We start from the raw sequence: 11342 nt of genomic DNA on the forward strand, positions 1-11342 counted from the left end.
TTTTTCAGCCCGTTTTATCTGGCAGGTTGGCCCAACCCAACACCGCAAAAAATGTCAACTCGTGCGGATTGATCCGTAACTCATTTGCCCAGTACTACTTTCAACTCTTAAGCAGTGGATTGTTTATGCATGTTCGTAAATTTTAGGGACCAAACCTCATGATTGAATTGATTGGCCTATATCTACTACCCTGCAATTGGCCTTTGTTATTTCAAGTGCAAATAATTGTCTGATTCTGGTGCTTGCTTGGTTTCACTTTTAGTAATCATCAAGTTATTGCCCAGATGAAAAGTGGGCAGGCAAACAAATGATGTTTTCCCCTTGTTTTTTAAAAAATTTTTTAACACAGCAGTCCCTCTAGGTCATCCAATTCCAGCTCTAGCACTGCAAGCCTAGACTAGCAGGGGCAGCAATAACTATATTGATGCTGCTACTAAATAAATGCCTAGAAAGAGCACATTAATTCGACAAATAACCAGATCTTATGCAATGCAAGTTCTTTCAACATGGCGCAGTCACCATAGGCTTCAATTTAAGAGATGGCATTGGAATTCAAGTGTACAAGATTGAAACTTGAAATTGGTCAGTCACATCAGAATCACACAAGTATGCTTTCTCAAAGTTTTTTTATTATAAAATCTTTATAGAGCTTGGAGAGATCGAAAAACCAGAGAACCGGATTCATCTTTGCAGTCGGTGTTAGTCACCCCCCCCAAACTCTAGAAGAACTTTATACTAAAAAACTCTAAAAGATCCTAATTATATGATTCATGACCAATTACACTTGAAACAGCAGTTAATATAAAAAGAGAAGCCACTAATTAGTGGGTAATTCACGTTCCCTACGTAGTCACGTGCAAGTTGCGACACGGTAAGAGATAGATCAAGGGAGAAAAGAGAGTAACGCATCAATCTGTAGTTAAGTCTGCACACCACTAGCTCGTATGGGTAGACTCATCAGCAGAATGTTTGCTGGATTTGTAGAGCGAGTTCTTCCGCACTGAGTTGGCATTCAATTCCAATCTATTCAGAAAATCAAACTATTAACAGCACATCCAATCAAGATTAATCATTTTTTAAACAAAGCGACAGAACAGAATATATAACAATTTATTATTATTATTTTCAATTTTTCAATAAGTTCAGGACAAATGCCTGCGGGATGCCATGTATCTCCTTGCTATCCCAGACACTTAAATGAAAGAAATGCTGCCTGAATGTTTCGCTACAGCTAGCATCTCATTTATCGAGGTAAATGCTGCACACTGTGTCTGCTAGCCAACCGGCCACTTGGCCACCCAGACCAGAACAGAAAAAGGAGTTCCCACAATTCTTCTACTCCAGTAACTATAGTCAGCAGTAAAGTTTTGAGTTACCATATACTCTCGGGTTAACACGGATCACTATTGTGACGTAGTTGCTTAGTTTTCAAAGGTTTCCTTCCAAAGAGCAAACTTTACAACATCTGGTAAATTTTCTTGAGGTAGTTGTCATTAAGAACTTGAAATCCATCCCGGTAAAAGAGAAGGGTTTAAGGAAGTTAGATGAAAGCACGACATAAGGTTACTCGTGCGACAAGAACTATACAGGTTGCATATCCATGGACAAAAAACAGGATTTTTTTTTTATCTGGAAGATTAATACACTCATTGCATATAGAAAAAAAAAATCCACGCATATGTAACCAGAGAAGAACTTTCACTTCATACATGTGATGAAAAGAGTGAAGTTAGGGATATCGTTTTTCATATCCGGCATTCCGGTATTTCTTTCCATATTTAATTAACCTAGTCATTTCCTTCTACCTCTCTTCACGCTTGCAAGCGAAACTACCTGGCATTGCCTCACATAACAATAGAAGTAACTTTTTATTGTATCAATTGCTTTAGCCTTTACAGCAGAAAAGTCCTTTTTTTTTTAAATATTAATGATTAAGAACTAGAAACTAAGTAGAAAATGCGAACGGGTTATAGTATATTGGTACCTTAATAGTGAATGAGTTTAGCATGGTTTCATCAGTAGTGCTGATGCTGACATGAAGGATTTCAAGAGACAGGTCTTCAAGCGCTGATATGATCTTCAAAGCTTGACCTGGAATAGGCGGAGACACTGTTTTCAAAAGAACGTGCGGCCCAGAAAACTTGACCTCCACATCGGCCATAGCAGACTTGGAGTTGGCCACAAGCTCGTTGATGTTATCGTTAATGGAGGAAGAAGCAGCAGAAGAGGTAGGAGATGGCTCGAGAGAGTGGGAGATGGTTGGAGAAAGGTAACCTTGCTGCAACCTGGGCTTGTAAGGACTACCTGGTTGTGGAGTCCTCGGACTAATGGGCAAGCTTAGCCTAGGGCTTAAAGGGGGCTTTCTAGGACTAAGGGCTAAAGGCCTTGGACTTGAGACTAGCCTAGGGCTCAGCACTTCACTGTATACTTTTCTTTGCTTCTTGGCTTCTAGGGACTGTAGAATCAGCTGCAACTCGTTTATGTAATCAACCACTCCTCCAATAATCGATGCTTGGTCACCCTAAGCAAACCATTTCCAACGAATAAGCCAGGATGGATAAAATACTTTTCATATTTAATCGACTCTTACTTTAAGTAGTTTTTGAATAGTATTAACAAGTCAAGACTGCACGCACAATGGATATATTTTGATTTTTAAACATGATAATTATTTTTTAGTGATGGCAAAGAGACAAGTTAATCTTCTTCACGGCTTAGCGCTAGTACATCTGTACATGTACGTATCAAGTAAACTGTATATCGTGAATATACTAGTGTTCTATTGTGCTTTACTACTAATTTCTTAAGAGATAAAATTAAACATGACTTACACGTTTGACATAGAAGTTTGGCATAAGTGACCTTAAGACGGACAAGTGCTCGTTCATTTGCTTTCTTCGGTTGCGCTCAACAGTGATGTGAGATATCCTTTGTTGGCCGTCTGGGTTTGGATCCTCCAAAGAAGTGGTCGGTACGAGCTTCTGTCTCTTGCTTTTGGGTGAAGCTTCAAGCTCAGTTTCTTCAGATTCTTGTAGAGCACTTGAAGTTGATTTTTGTGAAACGAACCTTGAAGTTTCCTCTTTCTCCTTAGTGCTAACAACAGCTTCATCAACGGGAGGAAAGTCAGCGAAGTCCTCAAGTCTCTCCAAAATGGCAAAGAGGTCATCTCCACCAAATTCCTTGTCTTCAAGAATATCAGAAAAACTGTCATCCATTTTACGCTAGCCTTTACTTAAAGAGAGGAGACGGGAAACTTTGGACTTTTTGGAGCAAGAAAAGGACTGGGACAGGAGCGAGGAGAAGGATGAGGATGGAGGAGGGGGATTGTAAAAATCCAGGAAAGAAGAGAGGGAAGATGATGATGATGTGATAGAGACTAAACGATCGCTATCAAGAATAAGAGCCTTTTGCATGTATGCCGTTGGGTCTAATTATTGAAAACATGGGTTTTGTAAACGGCTAGAAGCAAAAGGATCTCACGGGAATCAGGTAGGAGTAGTGCACAGAAACCCAAACTGAAGGCAGGGCAGAACAGAGGCAGTATCAGACTTCTGCGGCAGTACTAATAACTGGAACCAAAGAAATCAGAGCCGTTACTCACAGAGAGAGAGAGAGAGAGAGAGAGAGAGAGGAGGCAGAGAGAAGTAGAGGGGAAAAGAAAAGGGTTTTATTTATATAGAACTAGCTAGCTAGTAATGTTAATAAAGATATAGAGGAACATAATGATTGATGCTAATGAAGCTTTACGTATATTTAGTTCGTTATACAACCGCTGCCACTCGAAGAGATACTAGTGTATATGAATCTAACCAATGAATGAGTGTGTTCTTTTAGGAACATATATATATAGATGAGATGCCATTTTTCATAAATGCCTCTGCACTCGTTCATTAATGCTATCAGCAAAATTTTTTAAAATTTAGATGAGATGATCACTGAGACATTTAAAATTGAATGTACCTTATATTATTAATTTATCAATAGGGATAGATGGATATACTTCTTAATTTCATTGAATTTGAAGAACTTTTAAGCAAACTTTCTTTATCCTTATGTATAAAAAGTTTTTAAAACTTTTTTTATTTTTAAATATAAAAAATTATTAATATATTTTTTAATGAATATATTATTATACTTTTATTAAATTAAAAAGAGAAAAATATAAATACTCTCATTAATTTACTTTAAAAAAATTATTTTTTTATTTATCATAATTAAAGAAAAAATTAAAATATTAATATGCTTTTAATTAGATATCAACTTTTATTAATTTAATTTATATAATTCAATTAAAATTATTTTATATATAAAGACAGAGGGAGTAATTTATGAAACTTTTAATTTGAACAAGATAAGCTGACAGTTAGTGCTTTGTATCTGTTCATTTTCGTCGTCAATATTGTGAGCAATGAGCAGCCTGATAATGGTTCTTGAATAATAATTGTTTACGTGAAATCTTATGCAACGTCAAAGTTCAAACCCCTAAACCCTTATACATGTCCATGACATCAAAGGCCAAATTTTTTTTTTTAAAAAAGAGGGGATAATTATAGACAAATTTAAAAAAAAGGAACAATTATATTGAAGTCCTACTTAAAAAAATTAATTATTGTAAGGTCCATTGACAACTAAATTAAACTGTATTGATAATACAATCAGTTATCAATGCAATTTAGTTCAATTATCAATAAACTTTATAATAATTAATTCCTTATGTGAGACTTAAGTGTAACTCTCCCAAAAAAAAAAGACGTTAAAGTTTACTACATTTTTGTTGGCGATGAAAAGTGTTTAATTAAGCTTAGAGATATAATAACGTCTTCAAGAAATCTGCTTTGTGGTTATTATATAATATACAAAAAAGTTTTCAGGACTCCAAACGACTAAAAACAAGTATTCCCTCTATCCTACATTATAAGATATTTTTAGACAAAATCTCATATACTAATAAACCTCATTAAATACACTTAACAACCTTATCTTTTTAAAATAAAAATATAAACTTTTAAAAATACCCATCATCTAATATATTGAAAAGAGAAGGGACAAGAATTAATTATAAAGAAAAAACGGATAATATTAAAATTGATACATTTAATGAAACCTTAATTTATCCAAAACGTCTTATATTTTCGGATAAAGAAAATTCTTCAAAAGTGTTTTATAATTTGGGATAAAGGGAGTAGTTCAGAGGGTAATATTTATAAATTGGAGTGTCATAATTGAAGAGTAAAGTGGAATAATATTTAGTTTCATATCAATATATATATATATATATATATTATAATAAATGGGCAAGTAGTTCAGAGGAAAGAGATCGGATGAGATTGATAGATAGACGGGGGCAGAGATGGCAGTGGAACCATTTTAAAGAGAAGCTATAGGTTACCTTCTTTATGGGGAAAAAGAACAAATGAAGCCGGCATGGAGGTGGTTGATTTTACGGGAAAAACCGTTATTGCTGCAAAGCCAAAAGTGGAGAATGTTCTGAACGAAATCTCACTATACAATTCCCACCCAGTCACGGCACTCGTATGTATAAATTTTGGACTGTGTCTTACTATGTGTTGGCTGCTAGTTTCTGTTCACGAACTCTACATACTTGTCCCAACATTCTTGGGGGCCAAATACCCTCCGACCCTCCCGGTCCTTTTTCCCCTTTAATCTTCTACCTTCCAAAATTATATCAAATTTATTTGCTGATCAGGTTTTCTTATCAAACATGAGTTGACGCATGTGTTCGCCACAAGTATATTTAAAGTATAACTCCCAAAATTATACGAGCACTTTTTATACAGTATACGGTAAGGATATATACCTTGTTTAAAATAATAGAAAATTCAACTGATCTCAAGAATTTGAACTGTCTCTCAGTTAAATGCATCTTGAGATTGTGACAAAGAAACTAAAAAAAGGGAGTTTTTAATTACGCAAACGCTAAATTGCAACAGCAACTTAGACTTAAGTGGATAGCAAATTCGAGTAGGATGCCACGATAATATTCAGAAGGCGGTAACAAATTCCCAATATCCCAGGAAAAAAAAAAAAATAAAGCTCCTATCTGCTAAGACATTGCTAGAATCTCAATTAGCATGGTAAGTAACTTATTATCCAAAATTAGGAAGATGGACATTGCTCCTACTAGAAAGGACAAAAAAAATCAGTGTGTTTGTCGATAGATGGATGAAAGAAATAAATGAGGGAGGGTGGGAGGAGGACAAAGTTGCAGAGAGTAGCAATGGTGACTAGTAAGAAGGCGAAACTGATCGGCAACTTGTTCTCGTTTCTTTAAAGTTTCACATTCGTATAATTAATGGTTGTTGTTATGAAGTTAGGCTATCAATGAGCAAGCACGGCATCTCCGTGTCTACAATGATATGCACAAGATGACAATGTGGTTCTCTTCTCTCTCTCTCTCTCTCTCTGAACGAGGAAGGAGGGCTCACCATGGCAGGGTTGGCCACTCCTGGTAAGTAACAAATGGGGGAGCAGTAATTGCCTGTTTCAGCATGGGAGTGCGTTTCATTTAATTCATATTCAATCCATAATTTTTTGGTTTTTTCACATTTATTTCCCTCCAAATGCGTCCATTTCTTTGGCATCATACATCAATTTTCACATTTACCACTCTGAACGACCACCCCACCTTTTCTTCTCTCCCAAATCAAACTGGGGTTTCAATTTAAGCCAATATATCATTATTATTTATCAAGAGGCAGAATATTGCATGCTGCCACCGTATTTACTAGGTCTTGAATAGTGTGACATGCATAATAATCATAGCATCTTACTTTTCTTACACCGTGTAATGCAACCATGCATGCCGCAGCGTGTACTCTGGTAGTTTCAAAGATTCAAGCTGTTTCAGATTCTCACACACGCATAACAGTTAACAAGCAGTATGGGGAACAGTACCTTAATCATGACTTCCACTGTACAACCCAAAAGCTGATGCTTAAATTAGTTTTTGGCTACGGCGGTTTGTCGTTTGTGTCCTAAATACCGTTCACTTTTAAATCTTCCTTTCCCAGACTTGCAGAGGTTGCCCTGCTTTGTTCTTCTGTGCCAACATGATGGGATAATTAGGTTTCCTGGATCTGCAATAGTACAATGTGAAAACCATATCTATTTCATTTCATTCTCGGTTCTCGCAGACAAGTGATGATTGAAGGTAGTTGACAGGATATGTAGCGAGTAGTGATGTCCATGGGAAACACAGCTAGCTAGCCAGAATACAGAACTTACTGTTATGACATACATGTGACTCTTGCTAAGCGGACAAATAATGGTATAGGTACAGGCAAACATTCTGCGATATGTAAAGTTGGTAAGCCCATGTCTACATATTGAAGACAATTTATGATTGAAGTTATAGGTTAAATCTAGGTTTGGTATATCTATTGGTTTCTATTTTAAGACGATTCCAGGTAAGGTTTTCAGTAGAACAACACCCTAGATCGGTCTCCGAGATTGAAAATGGACACTGACAGCAGTATCTGGTAGCTAATCCACGCTCAAGGATTTAAATTTTGATAGCTTTGCATGTCTAGATAACGTAGCTAGGTAGCATATTTTTTAGGCATAACTTGTTAAATTTGAGCATATAAGCATAAATTGTCCGGATCATTTACAAAGCTGTGTGAGACAAAATTTAAAAACATGAAATTAAGAAAGAAATGAATAGGGCGGGTCCCGCTCAGAGAAAACTTCATTCATTTCTCAATCTGAAAGCACATTGAATGCCCACCCACGAAATGTATGAGCAAGACATTACTACTCTTTTCACCTAAACCTGTCATCTTCTTTCCCTTTCTCTCTCACCTCCTATTTGTCCGTCGCCCCTTGCGCCGGTGAAGCGATCCTTGAGGCTTGTTGGTAATTGTGTCCCACATGCTTGATTCTCTGTTAGATTTCCATACCCCATCTCTGATGTCACGTCTCCATCCCCTGTCCTACGTGCCTATATTCGGTGCACCCGTCCATACCATTTGATTAAATTCCCTTCATGCGCTTGTCGGGATATTACAAACTTAAGACTGCTCTTTTTCATCCCTCTAAACTTGAGCGCAAAGAATTATCTTATAACTTTCCCAGTAAATAAATGTTTTCATCTTTAAAAAGTACATGATTTGTTTGAATTTTTCAGTATACAAGATTTAATATATGCCAGTTCTATGGCATTTCAGATTTGCAGGGATGGAGGTACCAAAATCAGTTGAGAATGGAGCATTTATTGGTTGATATTGTCTCTGAAGCCTTTTATCGAACAGAAAGAGTGCGTGGCATTTCTGACGTGTCGACGGTAACCCATTTGACGGGAGTTTTTGGAAGAGTTTGGTGAGTTATGTAATGGCTGATGGGGACAAGGATGGGTTTGACGTCTCTCTTTCAAGAAAAGGTGTGGGAGCATGCTTTTACATCAAAAGGAACGGAACAGGCATCAACGCATAAATTTAAACGAGGGAGTGCGAGAGGGCGTAAAGGATGTACCTTGGCGCACCATAGTAGTTTTGATTTGAATGCCATCGTTGGGGCTTCCTACGAATACCAACAAAATATAAAGATCGAACGATGCATGTCGGAGTCTTGGGTGATAGCGACAAGTGAGAGATATGAATTCATGCTTCCCGTTTTGCGAAATGAGACTTTAGGATTAGCCCCACGCTTAGCCGCGGAATGTTTGTAATTCTGATCTTTCCATCCGATGACCTTGTCTGTTTTCTTTCTTTATTTCCCTCTTTTTTTGTTTTTTTTTAACCCTCAAACATTGTCTCTCTTCAAATCATTGGCATTGACAAGTTGTTTTGTGTGATTTTCCTCATATTACTTTGTTTCATTCATTCTCATAATGTCAGCATATAGTGGGATGATTACACCATAACATTTCTTTTCTTTTTTCTTTTTTCTTTTTGATAAATAGGAGAGACAAAAGAAAACTGAAAGGGAAAGAACAGGGGACGAAACCCAAAAATTCAAGAAAGAGTCAATTTTAAAAGCATACCATTCGTATCTCTTGAAATTTTCGAAGTTAGAAGCACTCAGATTTCACCAACAATCTCCGCATACAAGTGATCAAACCGTAACATATTAATCATATAAAAAAAACATTTTAATCATGCCGTGTCACAGTAAAAGGAGTATTTTTTTTTCATTTTAATTGTATTTTTAAAAACATGTATCATGTAAATATGCTTTTGAAAACTATGCATTATTCATTTTTATTGTGCAAATGGAGAGAGAATAAATTACACGTCAAATTTAAATTTTATTTTTATTGTCCAATTGACAAGATGTAATTTATCCAGACTCCAACAGCAAATGATATTTATTGATGAATAGAATCAAACACTTCTCCACCAATTCGATTTTTATTGTAACAACGCATCAATAAGTTTATATAGATTAATGAATTTAATTACAATTAGCTAATAATTTTAAAAATTCAAAATTATCCTCAATAAAATTCATTATTTAGAACATAATGTGTGACCAGGAAGCTATTTAATTAGCTATATCAAAGGCAAGGACATTTAAAGAAAATTTCTTGAACAAAATGTTCAATAATAAGGACTTTTGGAGGAAGGGGAGCACATTACTCTTATAAGTAATAAAAGACATTAAAATTTTAAGAGTTAAAAGAAAAAAAGTCTAAGAACTTTTTTTTTTCTGACATTTAACATCCTAAACTTTTATTTAAAGTAATTTTATTTAAAATAAAAAAAGTTACCTTTTGAACCTTGCTGTTAAATATAAAAATGTTGACCCTTAAAAACTGGGTTTGACCAGAGTTGTTTTTGGCCTTCCATGTTTCTGCGTTTTTTTTTTTTTGTCTTCACTTGCCTTTTCTTCTCTCTTCCTTCTCCCCCTTCTTCTGCGTTCACACCCATGATCAAAAATTCAAAATTTAGAACGCAGAACGCAATAGCCTTAATCTGAATTAAATGAAGAGTCAATCAAACACAAATAGAATGTCCATTTAACAAATCTTTGAACCTCGAATTTTAAAACCAATTTGTATTTTAAAATGCATTAGTTTTGCAAATCTGAAACCTCTCCTTCATCATCTTTATCTCTAAAAATCACAATTAGGATCAAATTATCAGTAAAGGCACTTTATCTGGTCCTTTTTATTTATATGCAAACGCATTTTATCGCCACGATTGATGGAACGAGAAACGGCAAGTTCTGAAGCTGGATTTTTCTGGACTAGTTTTTTCACTGAAGGCGGAATGAAGACAATGATGACTCTTCCAAACTACTCCGCTATGCTCTCAGGCTCTCGAATTGCAACTAATTAAACACCATTTTATCTCTCAAACTAATATTCACATGTCCAAGCTTACATTTATCGCTCAAAACCAAAATCCCCCAGAGCAAGAGTCTGATACTACTGAAGTGCCATCCATACTTCGAAAATCGCAAAAACAAATAAAATGCAAACCTAAATATTAAATACCTTTTAACAGTAAGGATAAATATGATTGCGTCAAAATGCGAATCTAAATATGAGACTTCACAGATATAGACTGTGGAATTAAGAATTAAAAGCCTTTTCATTTGGTTTTATATATGCCATTAATTTATTCTATTTCAGAGATCCATCGAGAGAGAAAGAAAAATGCCATCATCAAGCTCTTACTCATCTCCTTGCACGGCCTGCAAATTCCTGAGAAGAAATTGCATGCCAGGTTGCATCTTCACCCTACTTCCCTCCTGAGAAACTTAAAAAATTCACACACGTGTACAAAATCTTCGATGCCAGCAACGTGACTAAGTTGCTCAACAAAGAGAAGACGTCATCAACTTGCTCGCCTATGAAGCAGAGGCGCGTGAGGGACCCAGTGTACGGATGCATTGAAGTTGAAGCCATCCCTTTCCTTCAGAGACAGGTCCAAAGGCTACGAGAGGAGCTTGAAGCTGCTAATACCTATCTTCGCTATGCTACAACTACCATGCCTGAAGCAAACTCACAAGGGAGAAAGCAAGATTGCGGAGGTCAAAAATGTAGAAGAAGAATGCCGAGATAAGAATAGGGAGTCGAACTGAAAACTAAAAAGGAATGAGAGTCAAAGAGTCAAAATAGTAACACACCCTTGGTCAAACTTCAATTTAAAAGTCAACATTTCCTAAGTTTAATGATAGGACTTTATTATACCCTTTTTAAAAGTTTTAGGATAAAACTGTTCCACTAAAAAAGTTTAAAATACTAGATGTTCTTGAAGAAAAAGTTTTAAGACATTTAACCCAAATTTAAATATGATAATCTTAATGCCTCTTAAATTTCCCAAGAATGGCATATGGGAATATTTTCCTGCTCATTGCGCGGGAAACTAGCGAGGCTC

The 11342-nt window shown here is 35.9% G+C and overlaps 1 protein-coding gene and 1 long non-coding RNA gene across 2 annotated transcripts; both read right to left on the minus strand.

Annotated features, from left to right (window-relative positions):
- Positions 1-565: 565 nt before the first annotated feature.
- LOC129294105 (transcription factor SPEECHLESS-like) lies at positions 566-3578 on the minus strand. Its single transcript, XM_054932237.1, has 3 exons — positions 2832-3578; positions 1985-2521; positions 566-1023 (listed from the first exon to the last, which is right to left on the minus strand). The coding sequence occupies exons 1-3, from the start codon at positions 3213-3215 to the stop codon at positions 958-960; spliced, it is 987 nt and encodes a 328-aa protein (XP_054788212.1). The 5' UTR covers positions 3216-3578; the 3' UTR covers positions 566-957.
- A 3311-nt stretch (positions 3579-6889) lies between these two features.
- On the minus strand, positions 6890-8668 carry LOC129294088 (uncharacterized). The gene is made up of 2 exons (XR_008589294.1): positions 8491-8668; positions 6890-7097 (listed from the first exon to the last, which is right to left on the minus strand). It is a non-coding gene; the product is annotated as an uncharacterized LOC129294088 (long non-coding RNA).
- Positions 8669-11342: the final 2674 nt, after the last annotated feature.

Source organism: Prosopis cineraria, unplaced genomic scaffold, assembly GCF_029017545.1.
Source record: "Prosopis cineraria cultivar Desert tree isolate PC_DT_omini unplaced genomic scaffold, ASM2901754v1 PC15, whole genome shotgun sequence".
In the NCBI taxonomy this organism is placed as follows: domain Eukaryota; kingdom Viridiplantae; phylum Streptophyta; class Magnoliopsida; order Fabales; family Fabaceae; genus Prosopis; species Prosopis cineraria.